Source organism: Molothrus aeneus, chromosome 18 (genome assembly GCF_037042795.1).
Source record: "Molothrus aeneus isolate 106 chromosome 18, BPBGC_Maene_1.0, whole genome shotgun sequence".
NCBI classification, from domain to species: domain Eukaryota; kingdom Metazoa; phylum Chordata; class Aves; order Passeriformes; family Icteridae; genus Molothrus; species Molothrus aeneus.
Window position 1 is genome coordinate 5728885 of NC_089663.1, and position 23014 is coordinate 5751898.

Sequence of the window (23014 nt, forward strand, 5' to 3'; positions counted from 1 at the left end):
GCATCTCAAAGTTAGCCTTTCAGCTCTCCAAAAGGAACTTAATTTCTATAATATAACAATAGCAATATAATGCTAGTTTTCATAGGTGACAAAGAATATTACCTTTGTAAATCATAGTAGAGAAGGTACATGAGTTGATTTCTTAGTGTGGAGTTAATTTATTCAAACTCCCAGCATTTTCTGATGTTAATTTTTATCTCTTTGGTAGCTCACTAGACGCTTGCCACCCATCAAGGAGGCCAAGCCCAGGCTGCAGAAGCTGTTCCGTGATTTCTGGTTGTATTCGGTGCTGATGGGATTTGCTGTGGAAGGATCAGGTACTCTGCATTGCTGCTCACATTTCAACTTTTGATGAAACTAAGTACAACTCTGTGCAAACCATTCCCAGTAGCTGGAAGAAAAATTACAGGCATATAGAGACTTCAAAGGAAACAACTTACATGACAGTTCTCTGGTGGGATTTCTTTAAATCTCTGCAGGTGGTTTTTTTTTGTCAGATTCAGCACAGTACAACTTGTACTTAGTTTTATTCCTAATAGCCTTAGTTCTGAGTTTTGATAGCCAGATTCCTGAAATGGAAGATAAGACACATGGGGTACAATGTTAATTAAGTAGAAACTTCACCTAAGTACACTTACTAAGTTTGGAACATGGATCATGTGCATTGAGTGTCTGTGCTTAAGAGCATGAAAAATCTGCCCTAGAAGTAGTGCAAAGCTTGATAAAGGTAACTTTGTGAAACTTGATTTTTTTTTAATGCCTCATTCCACCTTTCTACTTCTGTTCCAGGTCTTTGGCCAGAAGAGTGGTATGAAGGTGTGTGTGAAATTGCCACCAAGTCTCCATTACTCACCTTTCCCAGCAAAGAGCCACTCCGATCTGTTCTGCAGTACAATTCTGCCATGAAGAATGACACCGTGACTTCTGTAGGAATTCATTTCTTCTATTACCTCCTTCCATTATGTCTGCCAGTGTTAAATGACATGGTACCTGTGATATATTGAAATAGCACACCCCTTCAACCTGCCTCCTATTAGTGAAAAGCAGCTGTGTTATGCTATTCTTCTGACATCAGGGTGCATAAGTGACTTGGGGTCAGTTTTATGGAGTATTAATACAAGTGTTTAGAGGGGTAGCCACACCACCTTGATTAGGTGTAGAAACCAAGTTTTTGTGGAGATGGAACCTCTTAGTGCTTTTTCATCCATTTTGTACCTGACAAAACTTGCATTGATTAAAAAAAGAAAATCAACAAAGTTTGAAAGGAAAAAACACATTCAGGCTTTCAAAGAAATGTTGAGATTGCTCTGGCTTGATACTGGTATTCTTCTCTCTCCCTAGAATTTGTAGGATAGATTTTACAGGACAGATTTTGCCCAAGGGCTCTTTTTGGCTTATAAAATCCCTTTGGCTCCCAAATAATACAGAAATCTGCATTGTGCCTGGATACATAGTTCTGTGACACCAAAGACTGGCACAAGTCCATGAAGTTTCAGGAGCTGGACAGTGCTGATGTTGGTCAAACTTGCATGCATTTAGTGTAGGAATTGTATTTCTTCATTGGAATAACTGCATGGGAAGTACCATTTTTTTCTGCCAGAAGCTTGACTCCAGATTGAATTCTGTTCTGTATTTGGAGCATTGTGACTTGCTGAGTCAGGGGAGGTTGGTCTGAGTCTGTAGGCAGAAGCATCCTGACATATTGTTTGTGAAGGTTGAAATGTTAACAAATAGGTGAATGAATGTTTGAGGACACAAACTCTAATAGAAGACTCCCACTTCACATAAGTTCATGTATTCATCTCTAGGCTGAATTGAATGAATTACGGAGCACCATCATCAATCTCTTGGATCCTCCTCCAGAGGTGTCAGCGTTGATCAATAAATTGGATTTTGCCATGTCCACCTATCTCCTTTCTGTTTACCGCCTGGAGTATATGAGGTTTGTGTCTATCTATATTTCATTTTTTCACTTATGAAACAGCAAAAAAACCCTAAAAAAACCCCAATCATTAAGTTCCTGAAACAAACAAAATCTGAAATGAACAAAACCTGAAACAAATAAACAAAACCCCAAACATGCCAACTTACAAAACTCTCCTTCCCTAGGGTGCTGCGTTCAACTGACCAAGATCGCTTCCAAGTCATGTTTTGCTATTTTGAAGATAAAGCAATTCAGAAAGACAAATCTGGTAAGATTTACCTGTCTAGGTTTCCTCTCAACTTGAGGTATGAGGCAATTATCTCCAGGCCTGCAAAGCTGAAACAAATCAAGCAGCTATATAACAAAATGAATCATGTTCACCAGATTGCTGCTGCTTTATTCTTGCCAAGAACACTGGTTTTGTTTTGAAACAAGTTCAATATTGGCTGAGTAAACATAAACACTTTTTAACTGTTAAGCCTGGTTTATAAAACAAATGTAATTTTGACCATGAAACCTGTCACTTCTCTCCATTCCTCAGGCATGATGCAGTGTGTGATAGCTGTTGCTGATAAGGTCTTTGAAGCTTTCCTGACAATGATGGCTGATAAAGTAGGTTATCTGGCAGCTAAAATTTTGAATTTGTATAAATGTTCTCATTTCAGTTTATGAAAGTGAGTTTGTCTGTTCCTTTAGGAGCTTCATACTTCTCTTTGGCATGTTTTTTAGCCTAAAACTAAGGAGAATGAGGAAGAGCTGGAGAGACATGCTCAGTTCTTGCTGGTGAATTTCAACCACATTCACAAGAGGATCAGGAGAGTTGCAGACAAATACTTATCTGGGCTGGTAGACAAGTGAGTATAGATTTCATGTTTCTCTTTTCACAATGACTGTTTAGTGGTTGCTTAGGCACTTGGTGACACTGGTCAAGTGGATTTCTTGGCTGCTTCTTCTGCTGAAACATCTCCTTGAAAAATTACATCCAGTGGTGTTTTTAGCCTGAGCTCAGAAACCCCTGGTTAAAATGTGTGTCTGCTTAGTATTGCCATGGGTGGAGCAAAGCAAAGTGCCCATGATAGAAATGCAGTCTCAGCTCCTGTGCAATGGCTCTCCTCAGCTTTTGGCTCTGGATAAAGCCAGGCTCTTGTGAGGCTCTGTGGCTTCTGTTGAGTATGAGCTTACCTAGGGATGTATAACCTGGCTCTTTGAGCAGCTCCCTTGATGGAATAATGGCCTTCTTCAGCTCTCCATGGTTATTGTGTTTCTGAATTCTGTCTTGCTCTAGATTTCCTCACTTGCTGTGGAGTGGAACTGTGCTGAAGACTATGCTAGATATTCTGCAGACATTGTCTCTGTCTCTTAGTGCAGTAAGTGCTTTTCTTTCCTAGAACTTTTCTTTTTTACTTTGTTCTGCATTTATTTGATACTTAATTGAGTTTGTAATTTGGTTTTCCTTTTACTAAGATTGATAAAATCTTCATTTTAAATTCTGTGAAGCAAGAATTATCTTTGCAACCCTATTTCATTTTAAGTAGTAAAACCAGTGCTAAAAAGTTGTTGTCAGATGTGGTTTACAATTGTTGAAATGTCTCATTTGAAATAAAATTTTGGTGGTGTTTTTCTGGTTTGTGGTTTGTTTGGTCTTCTGTGAATTATGGTTTTCAGATTGTATTCTCTCCAGTCTGTGTATGTGTATCCATATTTCCTGAATCTGTTATATACTAGAATTTTTGAAGATGGAAATGCTTTATAGAATTTTATTTTAATACTAAATGTTAAGGAAAGTGCTTTGGATTTTTGAAATTATATATTCTAAAAATCAAGTGGAATGCAAACAGTTTCTTTTAGAGATGTTCGAATTGAGAGCAAATGTCAGCAAAAAAGGTTTGGTAATCAGGTCTCTTGTTTGCTAAATGTGGTGTTAATGTCAGGTGGTGATGAATTTTCTCTTGCTGAGAGTTGATAATTGTTTCTTTTTAGGACATTCACAAGGACCAACCATACTATGACATTCCTGATGCTCCCTACAGAATAACAGTCCCTGACACGCATGAAGCCAGAGAGGTGGGTGGCCCTCCCTGATTTATCAAAGAATGAAATAATCCCTCATTTCATAGCTTGGAGATAAATTAGTGAGCTACCCTGAATGGTCATTTTGTAAAAGTACTTCCCTAGGTAAGATTTTTCTAATAGGGTATGACACAGTATTTATGTTTTTCTAAATTAAAATTATTTTACTTGACTTAAAGTATGACAGTTCTTTTTTATTCAAGGGCACATTCAATTGTTACAGAAAATTCTAACTATGTCATGTTGCTACAACTGTCTTGCTCCCTATGTTACTTATTACACCCTTAAGAACAGTTCCTCTTGTTAAGTGTCCTGTATTTTACTGATTGTGTTGATGCTTTTTATTCTAGAGTATAGTGAAGGACTTTGCTGCACGCTGTGGGATGATTCTGCAAGAGGCAATGAAATGGGCTCCCTCTGTTACAAAATCTCATCTACAGGTAATGGGCCTGCTTCTGTGAAAATTTGATTTTTGCACATCTTGGACACTGCAAATCTACCTGAGGTTTATATTTCCTTTCCTAAAAAAGGAGCCTCAAGGGATTCTATCCTTGTATGAAAGGACAACTAATTACTTTCCCTTCTTCCATGTAGTCCAAAACACTTTATCTCATAAGGGGTTTTTTTTTGTCAGAAGTGATTCTTTTAAGAGAAGATCACAACCTTCAAGCATTTATCTTGATAACTTTATTCATTTTGAATATAGAAGGAGTCTTACTCTGTATAATTAGGAGGACATTCAGAAAATCTTACTGCCAGGGGAAGAATGCCTGGAAGGGATGAGTAGAGACAGTCTTTTGTCACAGTTGTGTGTAATTAAGTTTCCCATGGTTTGCAGTGATGCAGCATTTGCTTATGAGCTGCCTTGTTTTGAAGATAATGAAGTATTCTGGAGTTTGGTTTGTTTTTTTTTTTCAGGAGTACCTAAACAAACACCAGAACTGGGTATCAGGGTTGTCGCAGCACACTGGGCTGGCCATGGCTACAGAAAGTGTTTTGCACTTTGCAGGCTACAACAGGCAGAACACCACTCTGGGCGTGAGTATTGTTTGTTCCTTTGTGCAGAGAGACCTTGACAAATTAGAGGGCTGAGGAGAAACCTCATTGCTGCCTACAACTTCCTCCCAAGGGGCAGCAGAGGGGCAGGCACTGATCTCCTCTCTGGGGACCAGTGACACGGGGCAATGTCATGAAGCTATGGCAGGGGAGGGGTTTAAGGCTGGGTATTAGGAAAAGGTTCTTTCATTCAGGGGATGGCTGGGCACAGGCACAGGCCTCCCAGGGGAGTGGTCACAGCACCAAGCCTGATAGAGTTCAAGAGGTGCTTGGACAATGCTCCCAGTGGGTTTGTCCTGTGCAGGGCCCGCAGTTGGGCTCAATGATCCTTATTGGTCCCTTCCAACTCAGGATATTCTGTGAACCTGTATCTGTGGAAGAAATACACATAGTCCTTACTTGATTTTGATCTGTCCTGGTGCTGTTGTATGTAACAGTCCTGATACTACTATGATTATAAGCATAAGGAAATTTAAAACGTATGTGAAGAAATAAAAAGATAAAGAGACAAATGGTTTGATATGAGCAGTATAAACACCTTATTATGGTCTGGCCATAGGCAACCCAGCTAACTGAAAGACCAACTTGTGTGAAGAAAGACTACTCCAACTTCATGGCTTCTCTTAACTTGCGCAACCGTTACGCAGGAGAAGTAAGTACAGAGTTTCTTATGAATGTGGGGTGTCCAGAAGCTCTGGCATCACTTCTCAGAGGATGGTGTCCTTCCAACCCATACTGGAGTATGGGTCTATGTTACATGAAACATAGTCTATAAATCCTTTCAGGATAAAGAGTATAGTTTTCCTAGCTTATTAAACAGATCATTTTAGTGTTAGTCTTGCAGATAAAGCTAAAGATTAGATAAAGCTAAAGATTAGATTGCAGTTAAAGCTAAAGATTTGGTAAAGTAGTAATAAAAGATGCCTCTGTTTGTGGAGTTCCCTAAACAGCATGTGACCAATACTTAACTGGATGCCTAAAAATACTGTTCTTTGTTGAAAACCCCCCTCAATTTTACAGGTTTCTGGAATGATTCAGTTCTCAAATGCCACAGGACGAACATCTGACCTGAATAAACTTATGGTCAAAGACCTGAATGCTGCTCTTGAATCAAGCAATACTGAATCCTACACCCAGGCCATGTTTAAGTTGACTGCACTGCTAATAAGCAGCAAAGGTAATGAAAACCAAATGGAGTTCTGCTTTCTGATGGTGAATGCCAAGAATAATAAACTACAAAAACTATCCATATACCAACCCAGTATGTATCAACTTGCAGCAAAACTGTGTTTTGAATTTTTTCAATTAAGCTTATATTGGGGAAAAGCCTCCTTAAACCAAAAGCTATTTATTATTAGGAACTGATTATTACCTATGGTGCACACCAATTTCATGCTGATGTGGAAAGCAGTTGTTCTGTTGGAGAAATCTGAGTGAATGCTTGTTTTCAGACTGTGATCCCCAGCTCCTTCATCATCTGTGTTGGGGACCCCTGCGAATGTTCAATGAGCATGGCATGGAAACAGCAATTGCTTGCTGGGAGTGGCTGCTGGCTGCCAAGAATGGAATAGAAGTGCCGGTAGGAAGTGATTTAATTACTCATTCTCTGCCCCTGTGAGAGGGAAGAGAGAAGATTTTGGGAGATTCACAGATACTGTGTATCTGTGTCCAGGATGTTTAAATGCACTGTTAATCACTGTAGCCTGCCAGGAAGTTTCTGTTCCTGTATTGTTGGAAGTCTGAGCACCCCCACGAGGTGGACTGTGGGAAGCAGACCTTTCTCAACAACATAAATGTTACAGCAAAAGAAACCTGTTAGAATCCCAGCTGTAGAATTTACTTTGCTGATGAGATGCCTGAACTGTTCATGAATTGACTCTATACTATCACAAATTATAGAATTGGTGTTTTGAAACAAAGAGAAATCAGTGCCCCTGCTCATTAATCACCCTCTGGTATCTGGTATTGCACCATTACATGAAAACATAGGCTTGCAAATGTCCTAATCCTGTAACAGGCTAAGCTGGCTGTATTTTGTGAGATGGGATCAATGTAATGGTAATAAAGCAACTCAGCATGGTGCTGTGAGAAAGCTGCCTCTGGTAATTGCTTTGCTTAGGGAGCACCAAGTGTTTCACTTGCTGGCGATAATCATCCATCTGAATTTACTTAGTTGTGTTTACTTGCAGGTTTCAGTGGTTGACTTCTTAAGCATCAGTTTCATTTTTTTTTTGTATCTGGTTGAGGAGAAGAGAGAAGCACCCCTGGTTTGTCAGCCCCCTTACTACAAAGGATGCTGCTCCTGAGAGCAGGATCAGCAAAACTGAATTAGGTGCCATCCTTGTGTTGTGCTTGATCAGCCAGAGTGTGTTCACAGGGCCCAAACCATGTCCTGCAGGTCACGGGAACCTGGTGTGTGCTTGTCCCTGCTGGGCTCGTGTGGGAGGCAGCAACCTTTAGTGGAGCAGGAGGATGGATGGCTTGGGCTGATCTAACAGTTCAGTGTCCTCAACAAAATGCAGTGCCTGGCTGCTGCTGCCTTTAGTCTCAGCTACTAGCTGAGATTCTGGGAGTGTCTCTCTTCCTTTTGTAATGTAGTATATGAAAGAAACATTTTCTTTCAGATGGGATGTATAGACTTGTCTCTGCCTCTCTGTTAGCATTGCAGTCTGCAGTGAATTTTAATTGATGTAGTAGGTTCTTGTGTGTGCTGTGGGGAAAGTTTGTGCTTTTCATGTAAGAAGATGCTCTTGAAACAAGAAGCTCTGTCACCTTCCTTTTTGCAGTTCATGCGGGAAATGGCAGGAGCCTGGCAAATGACAGTGGAGCAGAAAGTTGGGCTGTTCTCTGCAGAGCAGAAAGAAGCAGATCCATTAGCAGCCTCAGAGGAGAGCCAGCCAAGGCCCTGTCCACCAGAGGTGACCCCACATTACATCTGGATAGAGGTGTGTATTTTTTCTGAATGTCCCACCGGTGGCAGTCTGTATTTCCTGTTGCTGTGATTTGGGGAAGGACTGGAGTCATGTGCTCACAGCCAGGAGAGCCACTCTGTTTAGATGAGCATAAACATTGAGGGGGAGAAAGGCGTTTGAAACAGAGAAGTCTAGGGGTGGGCTTTGAAATTCAGAAAGGTCAAAGGAGGCATGGTATGTCTGTCTCTTTTTCTCAGTTTTTGGTGCAGAGGTTTGAAATAGCCAAATACTGCAGTTCTGACCAGATCGAGATCTTCTCCAGCCTCCTCCAGCGCTCCCTGTCCCTGAACATCGGGGGGGCCAAAGGCAGCTTGAACCGGCACGTGGCAGCCATTGGGCCCCGATTCAAGTGAGTGCTCCTGGGTTTTCCTTCTGCAATCACAGAAATGAGAAATAAGGTTATAGGGAGATGGAAGAAAACAGCTAAACACTGCATGTTTAACTTGGCTTCAGGTGCTGAGAATTGCTTTAAAAGCCTGCAGTGATGCAGTCTAAGCTCTGTTTTCAAAGCAGAAGTTGATCACTTCAGCTTGAAAGTACTTTTTTTGGTGTTTCAGGAAATTTCATGAGATGATTTCATATAATGAATAGTCCACATCATGGATCTAGTAATGAATCTAGTCTTTGCTTCATCAGTTATTTTCAGCTTTTGTGACTTGAAGGCTTTCACTTTCTGTGGTTCAGCAGTCAGAGCTTTAAAGCAGACTGGTGATAATGTGAACAGGTTGCTAAGAGCTCTGAAACAGACACTTCTAAGGCTGCACTTACAGCTGTAGTTGTGGTTTGCATGGTGGGGTATTGGTCACCATTTTAGGAGAGCCAACATTTCCATTCTCTATTTTGCTTATTAGGTTGCTGACCCTGGGTTTGTCTTTGCTGCATGCTGATGTGGTTCCAAATGCAACTATCCGAAATGTTCTGAGAGAAAAAATTTATTCAACTGCCTTTGATTATTTCAGGTACTCTTTATTTTGAAACAACTCACTGAAAATGTGTTTGTGTTTTTCCTTGACTTTCAGTGATACTTCAAAGCAGCAGCTGGTTTTATCTTCTAGTGATTTTTCTTCCTTTCCTTTTTATCCACTTTAACAGAAACTTGTCTTGTGCTTAAGTATGGTTCATTAATTATCTCAAAGAGGCTTAGATATTAGTTTCAGATTTTATGTGTGATTTAAAAAGCAGCAATGTTTCTGTTCTTTTCCCTTTTTTCTTATTTAAGTTTATTCGATGCTCAGAATCGTATCTAGAGTTATATGGTTTAAAGAATTGCTGTTATAGTATGTGTGGCTGAAATACAGTTTCATTGTTTTCAAAGTACAGACACACTGAATCTGATTATTTCAACATTTGACACAGGCACAAAAGAAAATTTAATTGATAGGAATGTCTGAATGTGCAGAGGTCACTCAATCCTAATAATAACTTTCAAATGAATCTAGGATGCTGACAGACTGCTGCCCTAATTTTCAGTAACAATTGGAAGTTTGTGCTCTTCAGTCAGACATAATAAAGCCATGAGGATAAAATGTAGTGAAGGTCTCATCCTTGTAGATTTCAGTCAGAATAAAAAGTACAACTTGATTAGGCTGGTGAGGGGTTTTGACTGCTGGGAGTTTTTTTCCCCCAATGCATTCAATATTACATTATTTGTGTGATTTCTTCAAGCTGTCCTTCAAAGTTCCCTACACAAGGAGAAAAGAGGCTCCGTGAGGATATCAGCATATTGATCAAGTTTTGGACAGCAATGTTCTCAGACAAGAAGTATCTGACTGCCAGCCAACTTGTGCCACCTGGTGAGTTCCTTTAAGTGCTGTTTTAAAAGTGTCTGGTTTCTTTGGATTCTACATCAGATCTGTGCTCTGTTCTTAGATAATCAAGACACCAGGAGCAACCTGGATATCAATGTTGGATCTCGGCAACAGGCTACACAAGGATGGATAAATACTTATCCTTTGTCCAGTGGCATGTCAACCATATCTAAAAAATCAGGTATTTTTTTGATTGTAACCAGCTCATTACAGCCAATTTTACAGCATAGTTTATGTTCAGATATTTAAAGTCAATATTTATTTTAAACATCAGGCTCATCTTCTGGCAGGCTATTTAACTACCAGTGCCAGACTCTGAAAATCAAAGGCAGAAAAAGTCTCACCGGTGACAAGGAGGAAAGTTCTGATATCACCTGAGTTTTTTGATAGACTGTTCAGTTCTGTTGTGTAGGAGAAATAAGACTGGAAGAGATCAAGTTGTATTGAAATCCTGTAAGGAAATTTTTTGCTTTATGGAAACATGCCCCTAGTGATTTTTGGGGCAGAGTGACATTAGAGCATGGACTGTATTTTTGTACAGTTTTAAAGCTAGTGCTTCTTCTTTTTAGAAGACTGTCGTGTTCCTAAAGTGAATGCACTGCTGGCTACAATAATATCTCTGTAGCCTGTTGTACTCCATATATTCAAAGAACACTTGCACGGTGAGTGGCTGCAATGCTGACTTCCTTCTGCCACTCTGATCTAAGTTACAGGTGTCCTGTGGTCATTCAGTTCTTCTGTGTCCATGTTTCCAGCTGTGGACAGTTTGAAAGTACAGTTTCACCTGCTGAACAAAAGTCACTGAAAACTTTTAAATCCTTTTCTCCAGGAATGTCCAAGAAAACAAACAGGGGGACACAGCTGCACAAGTACTACATGAAGCGCAGGACATTGCTGCTCTCATTGCTGGTGAGTCATCAGAAGGATGGGCAAATTGTATGAATTTCTAAGACCCTCTTATTGTTGCAGGATATATAAACTAAAGTATGACATTGAGAGTGTTTTGCTTCTTCCAGAAAACCCTTTATTTTTCTTGTTTTCTTCAGGCTACTGAGATCGAACGCTTGATCACATGGTACAATCCACTGTCTTCCCCTGAGCTAGAGTTGGATCAAACTGGAGAGAGCAGTGTGGCAAACTGGAGGTCTAAATACATCAGTCTCAGTGAGAAGCAGTGGAAGGATAATGTGAATCTGGCTTGGAGCATTTCTCCTTATCTTGCTGTGCAGCTGCCTACCAGGTGAGATATTTCAAAAGAAACAACTGATGCAATTACTGCTGCCTTAGAAGTTGAATGAATGAGTATTTACAGTAAATACTGATAGCACTTGCTGCTGGTTGCAGCCTCTTGCATACTGTCACAACTGTTTGAGACCTTTGAAAAGAAATAGATTACTTAATAGACTCATTTGGCTCAGTCACTAATGAAGTCCACCTGCCTTTCCTACCATCTGCTCTTTGCCAGTGCTTAGACAGTGTTTGATTCAGAAGAAATCAGGTTTGTTTTTTAATAGCATTCAGCCCATTAGCAAGCATAGCATTTAAGCAGTGCTAAAAGTATCTTGGAATGCAGTGTTTTTGCTAGATATTGGTTTGCCCTTTACTATTATAGGAGAATTTGCATAGTTGGCTCCGAAAGGGAAAGGAAATTCTTTCCCCCTTACGACAGTGATAGTTTTTGCCAAGTAGAGTTCTGTACACTGCTTGCTGTAGAATCCCAGACAGAATATTTCAGCCAAGAATCCACTAGTGGAAGTGGGCTGAAATACAACTGGTTTATACAAAAGCACTGGATGAGGACCAGTTATTTCAGAATCCCCTTTCCACAAGCATATTGGGGTATGTTACTTCATAGTTGGACTATGTTTATTGAGCATATAATTTTCTGCCTTCTGCTGTTCTCATCTTCACATAAATAGAAGAAGCCATCAAAATTTTCTAATAATGTTATTGTGTTCCTGGTTATACTTAGGTTTAAGAACACTGAAGCTATTGGAACAGAAGTGACTCGTCTGGTCCGGTTGGACCCGGGAGCTGTTAGTGATGTTCCTGAGGCAATAAAGGTACCTGTGGATATTTTTACTGTTACAGGGCCCCAGGAGGCCCATTTCACTCAAATGTATTGGAAAATACAGTCTTGACTTACTATGGTGTATGTTCTAGTGCTACCCATATCTCTGATAGGAGAGAATAACAGAATAGCTGTGGAAATAGGATGCTGAGAGGAGAATCACAGCAGTAAGAGGAGGTAGCCAGTTAGCTAATGCTGCATTTTACTTCTGGGTATTCTCACTGTACACAAAATGGCTCAAAACTCATCACTTGCAGCACAACCACCAGTTCTGTTCCTTTGGCAAAATAAGTGAAAAGATCAATGGACCAAGCCATGATGAGTGCTGCTGAACTTATTTTAAGCATAACCTTTTCTGTGTATCCAGAGGCCAAGGTCTGGAAGTGAGGAAGGCTCATCATGCTGATCTGCTGTAGAGCACTTTAGTCCTGTGAGGGACAGTCTTGTCAGAACTGTCTATATCACCTGTAACATAGATGGCAAGAAAATTGAACCTTTTTTGACCCTTTCAAAATGGCTCATCCTTTCTTCTTTCTCCATGTACAAGAACTGGATTGTACTTTTAGTAACTTCATTTGGTGTTTTGGGAGGTGAGGTGATTCCAACAGCTAGGTTTCCATGGAAAAAAATGCATTCGATAAAACAGCTATAGTTCTGTAAAAAAGAATGTTCTATATTTCACTTGCCCTGCTGGAGGGAGCTAGATGACAGCATTACTGTCTGATGTGTAGCACCTACACATCAGGGAGTGCTACAAACCCCTGATGTGTCTGACCTGCTTTTTCAGTACCTGGTTACCTGGCACACCATCGATGCTGATGCACCTGAGCTCAGCCACGTCCTGTGCTGGGCACCCACAGATCCTCCAACTGGCCTGTCCTACTTCTCCAGCATGTATCCACCCCATCCTCTGACAGCCCAGTACGGAGTTAAAGTCCTGAGATCTTTCCCTCCGGTAAGAAGAGTCCCTGGAAAGCCTCAACACTCCAGGGGAAGTTATGGCCCTGGTCACTGTGGCCACAAGTTTCATTTTAATGCCATGGAGAGGCGTGTGCTAAATGGGCATAGCACACTGCAGAATGTGCACACAGTGGGATAGAAACTTGAAGTTGATTTTCACATGTAAACCTGGCTCATGTGTTTGCAGCTTTGTTGTAAATGACACTAAGCTGAATTCTTCAGACTGCCATTCTCAAATCATCTCTTTTGCCTCTTCTTTCAAAGAAAAAGTTGTTTCTTCTAAGGCAGCAGAAAGCTGTTTTTTAGCACTTGTCAGACTTCTATTAGGACTATGAAGTACATGATTATTAATTATATTTTTGAAGGGAGTAACTAAACAGAATAATACTTAGATTTGAGAGAGTTGCATGCATAGTTTAAAATGAAGAGGCAGTGGGATTTTGTTTATCACCTAACTGAAAGGAGCTTTTCTCTGTATATGTGACTCATCTTCCTTTCTGACTACTAAAACAAAACAGTAAAGCCCTGCCATCCCTTCTCTTTCAGGATGCCATTTTATTCTACATTCCACAGATTGTTCAGGCACTGCGGTATGACAAGGTGAGATTATGAATCAGCTGCACGTGAAGAAAACAGATTTTTAATGCAGCTTTTAGATTTAAAACAGTAAATAAACCAAAAATTAAGCATAATCTAATGCTGCTTATTATTATCCTATCTTTAATACATAGAAGAAAAATTGTCTCTAGGGGCTGGCTGGTTTTGGATACACCTCTTTTATGAACACATAAACTTGACAAAGGCTGTGTAGCTCATCTGTCAGGAAAGAGATTTTGTTATGGGAAACCCCAGGTGAGGACTCTGTTTAAATAGAGCTTTTGGAGGTCTGCATGAGACAACGAGAAATGAAGTTAAATCATTACCCTTAATCATTTTGCTGTAGAGTTAACCAGAGAAGACATCTCGGGGTGTCTTGTGCTTATCACATGTATGAAATCAGATCTCAGCCTTATCTTGCAGAAGCCAAAGTAAAGCTTGACAGCCAAGTTCAGAGTTCATTAATGTGAGATCATTCCACCTGCCAGCGAGGCAGTGAACTCTGGTCAGTGCTTTATTTTCAGGTGAACATATTCCCATCCCACAGTGTAGGTGACTGACTGCAGTTATTCTTTAAGAACTCTGCAGTGCAGAGCACAAACATCAGACACCTGTCTGTTAATATCAGTCAAACACCTCTAGGAACACCTATAGACTACAAAAGTAATTGCAGGTAGAGGAAAGGGAATGTGGCAGCTGGAAGGAGTAGGATTTTCTTGGACACTTCAGTTTCATAAGTGTCCTCTTACTTTCCAGAGTTTCAGTGGAACTGTGCCAGCACATGCAGTTCTTACCAAACTGTACAGTCCCTGTGACACTGTATAGATTGCTGGTATTACAGGAGCATGTGGTGATGCCAGGCAACGCCAGTGTCCCTGTTACACTGTGCTTTGTAGACATAGTAGAAGATGCTCTGAGCTCCAAGAGATTTGAAATCCAAAAAGAACAGATGGAAAATGGCTTAGAGGTGGGGAAAGGCTGATGAGAATAACAGAATAGGTCAGTAACAAAGCTGAAAACAATTTAGGATCAGGTTGCTACCTTTTAAAATACACTGTCATTCATATCTTTTTAGCAAAATGAGAGGGTGCAGAGGTCTTCTTTCCATCCATTTAAACTTTCTGGGTTTGAAGAATAGCTGTTAGAAGCAGTAATAGTGAGTCTAAGAGTTGTAGAACTTTGATCCTTACTGGTCTGCCTGTGGTTGCAGATGGGTTACGTTAGGGAATACATCCTGTGGGCAGCTTCCAAATCTCAGCTCCTGGCTCACCAGTTCATCTGGAACATGAAAACCAATATCTACCTGGATGAAGAAGGACATCAAAAAGATCGTGAGTGCTTTAAAATGTAATTTGACTTGGCTCCTTTCCTTTTCCCAGTCCAAGCTAAATCTTCTTCCTGCTTCTTGCTTGTCAGGAAGAATACTTTTAGCTGGGAAATTCTCTTTTACTTATAGAGGTAGAGCCCATTCTGCATCAGTGCCTGATAGAGTCTGTCAAGAGAGACAGGGTGCTGGTTCCCTCAGTACCTTTTTCTGAATAATATCCAAAGGTGCTGATTTCCATCACCCATATCATTTTACTTTCTGAAATAAGCTTCTGACACAGATGCATCCTTTTTTTCACCTGCAGCTGACATTGGGGAACTTCTGGAGCAGTTAGTGGAGGAGATAACTGGCTCATTGTCTGGCCCAGCCAAGGAGTTCTACCAACGGGAGTTTGATTTCTTCAATAAAATCACCAATGTTTCAGCCATTATCAAGTAAGAATTGTACTTCAGAAATTGTGCTCAGTTTGTGTAAGTTTGAAACAAACTTGAGGCTAGTGTGTAGAGTAATGTATAATATGCAGATAATTAAAAGGTAATTCATCTTTCTAGGCCATTCCCTAAAGGAGATGAAAGAAAAAAAGCTTGTTTGAGTGCTCTGTCTGAGGTGAAAGTGCAGCCTGGTAAGATGTCATTTAGTCATATAAAATTGTGGGCTTTTGCATTCAACATGATTATTTATTTTCTGCAAGCAGATCTTGAAACCCCTATGAGTGGCAGTTTGTAGAGATTTCAGTTTTGGTGCTGGTGGCTGTTCTTGTTTGATTATTTCTTTCTTGAAAAAAATTCAAATATTTTTGTCCATCCAGTAATATCTATATAGTGCATCAAAACTTACCCAAAAGCAAGTAAGATAATGCATATAGTGGATAAAAGTAGAAGCGTGTGTCTGAAAAGGAAGGATAAATAAACTCTTTTGCTTTCTACCACCATTTTTAAAATATATGGTGTTTTTGAGAGGTTTTGTTATCTCAAGAATGAAGCATGTCCAGTTCCTTAATTTCTCCCCTTTCTCCCATCAGGCATTCCCTTGAAATGTCATTATCAGAGGATACTCTCAAATCTTGAACATATATTTTTCCCAGCCTGAATCTTCTCTTTAAAATGGAGTTTAATGGAAGCTTTTCCTGACCTCTAACAGGTCTCACACCTTGTACCATGTGTTGGTGGCTGAGGGCACTGCCCACTGGGGCTGCTGCCACATCTAATTCAGGACTGTTGTAAGAGATGTCCTCTCTGTACCTTTCTGTGGTACAGGTTCTGCAGTATTGGCTCAAAACTGTATTTTATTAGTTTCTGGAAATCTCTCACTAATGCAAAGGATGCCACATCCTTCATGGCTCACAGACTGTAATCTCCAGTTTCTCTCTAATTCAAAACAATGTATTGAAGTTGTAGACACTGACATCAGTTATTGTCCAACTTGCATTGTCTCACAGTGGATTTGTTCTCAGCTGTCTGCTGTTTTGCAGGCTGTTACTTGCCCAGCAATCCTGAAGCAATTGTTCTGGATATTGATTACAAATCAGGAACTCCTATGCAGAGGTACCAGGCTCTTGTTATATTTTTATTTTATATATATATATATATATATATATATATATATATATATATATATATGCTTATTAATTAATGACATTCAAATATTTTTCTATAAATTTTGTTTGGCTAATTGCACTCATCATCATCTTTGTTTCTTCTGCAATTTAGTGCAGCAAAAGCACCCTATCTTGCCAAATTCAAAGTGAAACGATGTGGAGTCAGTGAGCTTGAAAAAGAAGGTAACTGCAACTTAATCATTGATATTACTAATTAATAGTCAGCAATGCCTTTAAAACTGCCTGCTTTTAGTGACCTGTACCACTGCAGAAAAAGGATTTCTGTGTTGAACTTTATCTGCCATGATTCAGCTGAGAAATTAAACTGGATCAAAGGAAGAGAGAAGAAAATGCTGAAAACTTTTATATTTTAAAGTCCCAAGAAGCAAGAGCCCATAGGGCTCTTGAAGAAATTATAACAGTTACTTTAGACTAAAACAGAAATCACTGGCCTTTTCTGGGTTTTTAGACAGTAGCAAAATCCAGATTTTGGCAGATTTTCTCTCACAAGATATTTTGTGGGAGTTTCCAGCTGCCTAGCTCAACGCAATGCAGGCATTTATCAGGTAAATCACAAACACTGGTTTGAGATGTTCTAATTCCAGTAGACAAAGGAAACTGTCTTATGATAATTACCTTGTAAAGCAGATATATCTGTGGTGCACCTGCAGTGCAATGCTGTGGGTTTGAGTGCAGGGGGCTTGTTGTGACAGAAAGTTGAAATTTTTTAAATTCCATGGACTAATTCAATTGCATGTGTGCTTTTTGCTTGGTTCCCTTGTTGCAGGTCTGCGTTGTCGCTCTGACTCCATCAATGAGAGCGAGGAGGAGGATGAGGACAGTCAGAAGGTTTGCTGGCAGGCTGCAATCTTTAAAGTGGGCGATGACTGCAGACAGGTACAAAGCTCTTGGGCTTTGCACTTAGAGGAGGCAGATTTGTAGGTGATAATGCATAAAAACGAAATAATTTTAATATAGAAATATTTTCCTTTGGAACTTTGGTAATCTCTGCTTGTTATGGACTGAGAGGGAGAACTGTGTGGTACCCCTAGAGAAATTCTGGTTTGGAAATAAAAGCCATTCTGTCAAGACAGGTTTACCAAGCCTTAAAAATTTTTTCACAGAATTTATTTTTCAATTGAGCTATTGGCAATATAGCTTTAGTTCCTAAGGTGGGATCTTGTACATTGAAGTTTGATTGATTAAGAGGGAATGCTGGTTATTATCCCTGGAGTTATTAATAGCCCTTTTATCAAAGGGTGATAGGCAGTTCATTCTTAGGTCAGCAGTTAAATCATCAGTGTTGCTTGCTGCCCACTCACACAGCATTTATCAGTTCCCGTTTTGATTTCCCCCTTGGTGCATACACAAGCACACATCTGCACACCTGCTTAACTTAATGTGCACTTCAGAGTTCTTCAGAGCATGTTTATAATCCAGTTTATGACCTGTAACCCCTGTAATGTTTGTGCAATTTTTTTTTTCTCGTCTGACAGGACATGTTAGCTTTACAAATCATCGATCTCTTCAAGAATATATTTCAGCTTGTAGGCCTGGATCTTTTTGTGTTTCCATACAGAGTGGTGGCCACAGCTCCTGGGGTAAGTGAGCAATTAACTGTTGTGCTGTAGAAAATTCAAAAATACTTTCTTCCAGCATACATAAAAATTCCATTCTACAAGGGAGTACTGCTCACACCACTTATGCCAAATATTTGGAGTACCAGCAATAGAAAGAGTCTTTCCTCTCCTGCTTCCTGCCTTTCTAAAGCTTTTGGCTCTGAAATTTTGCTGCTTGCACTGTTGTTTGATTTCTGGGACTGTGTTGTGCAAAGCAGTGGAAAGTCACAGAGTTTGGCTTAGTTGCATGGAAATCCTAAAAGAGAGGATATACTTTTTTTTAAATTAATAAACTAGAAAATTTTTATTTGGTGATCTATAGGCTTCCCCACATTTCCTAGAGAACCTGTATGACTGCCAAGAGCCATGAACAAAATATATTTGGGAGCATGCTTCACAAACCTGTTTCTCTTCTTCCCCTGCAGTGTGGTGTTATTGAGTGCATTCCTGACTGCACGTCCCGTGACCAGCTGGGCAGGCAGACAGACTTTGGGATGTATGATTATTTTACCAGGCAATATGGAGATGAGTCTACCCTTGCATTCCAGAAGGTAAAATATCAGTGGGCAAGCACAGCAAAATATCAACTGAGAAACATTCTACCTTTAAGGAATAATAACAAATAATTGCATAATGATTACTAGAATGCTGTATCTAATTCCTGATGCTTATAATTCATTTTTAGCTATTAGTGAGTTAGCTAAGGAAGTAATTGCAGCTATAGATGTATGGAGAATGTCATTGGATATTGCTTCAAACTAATCATGAATGGAAGAAAAAAAGCTTTGTTTGTCTTTCTCATCTCCTGATGGGGAGTTATTAAATTCTGTCAGTTGTTCTGATTTGTTTTAACTTGTTGTTTGTACAGGCCCGCTATAATTTCATCCGCAGCATGGCTGCCTATAGTCTGCTCCTGTTCCTGCTCCAGATTAAAGACAGGCACAATGGCAACATCATGCTGGACAAACAGGGACACATCATTCATATTGGTCAGTCATACGCACCTCTGAATGTCATTTATTACCTTTGCTTTCTGCTCTTAAGTACTGCTGATAACAGACAATAAGCCATTTCCCCTTTGAGATCCATCTGTATACTGGTTTCATTGTTTGTAAACATTCATGGCAGGTTTTCATGCCTTCGTGCCAAGTGGTTTGTGTTTGTGTTGGCTGATTCTGTGTCAATTTAGCTCTGTAAAGTTTTGTCAGGTTCAGGAGAGTGTATACACACATATGTATGGATGACACGTTTATGTACTCATGCATGGATACTTGTGTGTATGTGTTTAATGATAGAAATGTGTCTTTGGATTCCTTTCATCACTGAAAGAGTATGAATTAAACTTGACAAGTAGATTTATATAGTTGTGTGAGGTTGTAACCTCTGCTTTAGCTTTGCTTTTCTGGAACTGCACAAATATTTCAGCAGTTTATTTGATATCACCATTCTTACATCTATTCTCATATCATGGTGATGATGCTTTTGTTGGTATTCTTACACTTCACCAAAGCTTTTTTCTAGTTGCAGTTAAAATGTTTACATTAATACATGCAATCCACATCTCCTGCTTCTGTTAGCTTTAAGAGTACAGAATTAACCAACAAAGTTTATGAGGCAGTTTATCTTTTGTGCACAGATTTTGGATTCATGTTTGAAAGTTCACCTGGTGGAAACCTGGGCTGGGAGCCTGACATTAAACTGACTGATGAGATGGTGATGATAATGGGAGGGAAAATGGAGGCAACACCATTCAAATGGTTTATGGAGATGTGTGTCAGAGGCTATCTGGCAGTCAGGTAAGGTGTTCTTAGCTGCTCAGAGTGGAAGTTCTTGCATGCCCAAAGCCAGATGAGAAAAAAATTATAACAAATGATGATTTGTAGGGAATCTGTGCCGGGTAGTCTTGCAAACTTTGAAACAATGTAATAATCCTGCTATTTTACATCTTATCTTTGTTGTATTTTTCTGTCCTTATGTTATATTTTAAAATTTTATATAGTCAATATATAAATGGGATGTTTCACACATTTCCTCACACAATTTAGTGCACTGTTAATACAATTAGAAACTACTGTCTTGGAATCAAGATCATTTTGGTTCCTTGAGGGGAAACAGTCTGGACAAAGTTCTTGTGACAAAGCAAATGTGTCACTCAAGTAGCAGAATAATAGCCTGGTAGATAATAAATGTTCTGAGCAAGAGGACAGGAAAGGGAAGGGAAACTGGGCTGATGTAGCAAAGAATTACCCAGAGTAATTAAGATTAAAAGATAGTATGTTTCTGTGTGGTGTTGCTGGTTTCAGCCTTTTGAACTGTTTTGGTGCACTGCTTCACCTTTCTGATGCCAAAGAAATGTTGTTTGCTAAAGCATTACTTTGCATAATCCTTCTTGAGACTTCATCTTGCAGCATTCTGACAGTCCAGCATAAAGGAGTGACATTTAATTAAAGTGACAGATTGCAAGCAATGGTGTAGCTTCACCAGCAAATGTAAGAGCATTATCTGTGTTGATTTAATTACAGAAAAAGGTGGGATCCAGCTCATTGAACTCCTCAGCTTGTCTGCTTTACCTGCTAAGGCTGCAGGAGTCTGAATGCTCTGGTTTTGTCCTCTTTTTCTCTAGGCCTTACATGGATGCTGTGGTCTCACTGGTTACCCTGATGTTGGATACGGGGCTGCCCTGTTTCCGAGGGCAGACAATCAAGCTGTTGAAGTAAGTCAGCAATATGTGTGAACTGGAAAATGATTTTTATTAAAATGTTATGTCATTTGTACCAAGCGGTTTCACAAGAAGTAGCTACTTGCAGGAAGTGAAATCACACCTGGCTGAGCTTGTGCAAAGACACATTTGTACCATGTTCAAAGGAAACCTCACTAATTTTCTCTTATTTGTGATTTTCTGTATATAGACATAGGTTCAGCCCCAATATGACTGAAAGGGAGGCTGCAACTTTCATCATCAAGATCATCCAGAATTGTTTCCTCAGCAACAGGTTTGGCTTCTATGCATGTTTTCTCCCTATGGCTAAAGGAAGGCCATCAGGCTTTCAACAGAGCTGAAAAGTAGAGTTTTATCAGTCAGATGCCAAAATTTTTTGAGTCATTGATAGTGCAGGATAGCAGCTTTGTTTCTGAATGTGCTGCATTTCCTCTGTTTTGTGCTGGGAAGGAAGACCTAGGGTGGTCAAATAGCATGGCTGGTTAGACTAAAGAATAAATGTAATAATTAAACATCTTAAATGCATGTTTTATTAGGATAGATAATACAGACTTTGTGGGATATATTGGAGAGTCTAATACAAACTCTTGTGTCGTTCCATATGGGGTCAGATTGAGACCAGTGCCACTCACTGGCTCAGATACAGCCCCATTAGAATGGAGGTTCCAGTGCTCCCTAGTGCACCTGCTCAGAATCTCAGATTAATATTGGGGGGTGAAGGCAGTGACACTGGTGTGTGTGAATGGCCAGAACCAGCTTAGTTCTGACAAGCCTGAGCTTTTCTACCTGTGGCATGGTTAATCTGTGACCTGAATAAGCTCTACCCATGGATAATTGAGTTATCTGTAACAAGCTGAGATCTGTTTGCTCAGTCACTCATCAGAGATGCTGCTGTTAATGCTCTTATTTCCCTGCACTTTTATTTTCATTAATTAGCATTCTCCTTAATTAAGATGACTTTTATTTCCATATAATCCTGTCTCCATGCAGCCCTGATGATCTTGATTGATTCATTATGCATTTCCTTCTCCTAAAACAAGCTGCAAATGCCATGTAATGTGCTTGTGGCTTATCCAAACACAGGATCCAAGCTGCTGATGCTGTTGCCACACTGGGAAGTGTGGAAATACATTTTAAAACTAGTTTAAACAAGAGCAGGATGTTTTGTGCTGTCCATAACAGTAACTGGGCCTTCACAATGCCTTCAAAGAATGGAGAGCTAGTTTTGATTAGCAGCTGATTTCCTTCACCCGTGTTTTGTCTCTGTGAGATCCTGATGCATGTTTCTTGACAATGGGTGTAGTGTTTTTTTAAACTTTTCCTTACCTCTGGTTTGCTTTCCTTCTCTAGGAGTAGAACATATGACATGATCCAGTACTACCAGAATGACATCCCCTACTAGACACTAGAGATCCACTGCCCAAGTGAAACGTGCAACCCCGTGCCCTCACTCTAAACTCGTGACAAACAGGAGATGCTCTGTCACACCTGGCTATCTACCCTCTGTGTATGTGTGTGTACATGTTGGGTACATCCTGACCATTGCAACAATCAGTTCTGATTCATTCCTTTCTCTATACCAGGTTATACATATTACTGTTATTCCCTGGATTTTTGGAGTTGGGTTGCAATCACAATAAAAATTGTATTACAGTTGTGAATGTGTGAAAGTGGTAAAGCTTGAGGAGTTCAATAATTTTTCAAGCAATGCAAGGATTTTATAATGTCTTTAAAAAGTAAATTAAACCCTTTCCTGCACAATTGCACAAAATGCCATGGAAGGGAAGGGTATGGATTTCTTTTTGGAAACAGAAATGTTAACTCGTTCCAGTTTTACTGTAGAAAGAGCTTGATAATCATCCAGGATGGTGATGTCTGTGTAGCTGTGTTCATATTTTGCACTGTACATGGTCCCTGCTACATGGTCAGTATTTCATATGTACATGAAGAATGTATTTTTTCCTTTTGTGTGTTTTAAAAAGAGACTCTACTGAAGATATATTTAATCTATAAAATATAATAAAATACCTTAGACTTCGTGTCTGTTGCAAATGTTTTACCCTGCGCTGTTTTTAGTGTATATACATCACTCTGCACGCTTGTGTACTGTTCATTATATTACGCTGTTTCTTTCTAATAGAGAAATCTAATTTATTCTTCAGCTCTTTGTCCATCTCAAGTGACATTTTTTATTCGTAAAATAAATGTTTGGTGCAAGAGCTGGAATGTAGGACTAAGGTAAAGCTCCCCAGTGTTGCTGACTAAGGGCCTCTGTCCTGGGCTGGGACATAGGT

At 39.8% G+C, this 23014-nt stretch overlaps 1 protein-coding gene across 2 annotated transcripts in view; it reads left to right on the forward strand.

The window, feature by feature from the left end:
* The window catches only part of PI4KA (phosphatidylinositol 4-kinase alpha), a 54460-nt gene extending 31688 nt beyond the window's left edge, over positions 1-22772 (forward strand). For both annotated transcript variants that reach the window (XM_066562344.1, XM_066562345.1), the window contains exons 20-55: positions 209-317; positions 790-926; positions 1809-1942; positions 2110-2192; positions 2466-2536; positions 2654-2778; positions 3210-3291; positions 3905-3988; positions 4345-4434; positions 4913-5032; positions 5610-5702; positions 6071-6227; positions 6502-6629; positions 7837-7995; positions 8220-8371; positions 8874-8981; positions 9688-9815; positions 9892-10011; positions 10660-10739; positions 10877-11070; positions 11803-11893; positions 12689-12856; positions 13408-13461; positions 14669-14789; positions 15090-15219; positions 15337-15407; positions 16257-16329; positions 16495-16565; positions 17170-17279; positions 17879-17983; positions 18427-18552; positions 18870-18990; positions 19638-19797; positions 20625-20714; positions 20911-20994; positions 22071-22772. In XM_066562344.1, coding sequence (XP_066418441.1) covers positions 209-317; positions 790-926; positions 1809-1942; positions 2110-2192; positions 2466-2536; positions 2654-2778; positions 3210-3291; positions 3905-3988; positions 4345-4434; positions 4913-5032; positions 5610-5702; positions 6071-6227; positions 6502-6629; positions 7837-7995; positions 8220-8371; positions 8874-8981; positions 9688-9815; positions 9892-10011; positions 10660-10739; positions 10877-11070; positions 11803-11893; positions 12689-12856; positions 13408-13461; positions 14669-14789; positions 15090-15219; positions 15337-15407; positions 16257-16329; positions 16495-16565; positions 17170-17279; positions 17879-17983; positions 18427-18552; positions 18870-18990; positions 19638-19797; positions 20625-20714; positions 20911-20994; positions 22071-22122 — 3981 coding nt within the window. In that variant the 3' untranslated portion in view covers positions 22123-22772. The remainder of the gene's footprint in view (positions 1-208; positions 318-789; positions 927-1808; positions 1943-2109; positions 2193-2465; positions 2537-2653; positions 2779-3209; positions 3292-3904; positions 3989-4344; positions 4435-4912; positions 5033-5609; positions 5703-6070; positions 6228-6501; positions 6630-7836; positions 7996-8219; positions 8372-8873; positions 8982-9687; positions 9816-9891; positions 10012-10659; positions 10740-10876; positions 11071-11802; positions 11894-12688; positions 12857-13407; positions 13462-14668; positions 14790-15089; positions 15220-15336; positions 15408-16256; positions 16330-16494; positions 16566-17169; positions 17280-17878; positions 17984-18426; positions 18553-18869; positions 18991-19637; positions 19798-20624; positions 20715-20910; positions 20995-22070) is intronic.
* Positions 22773-23014: the final 242 nt, after the last annotated feature.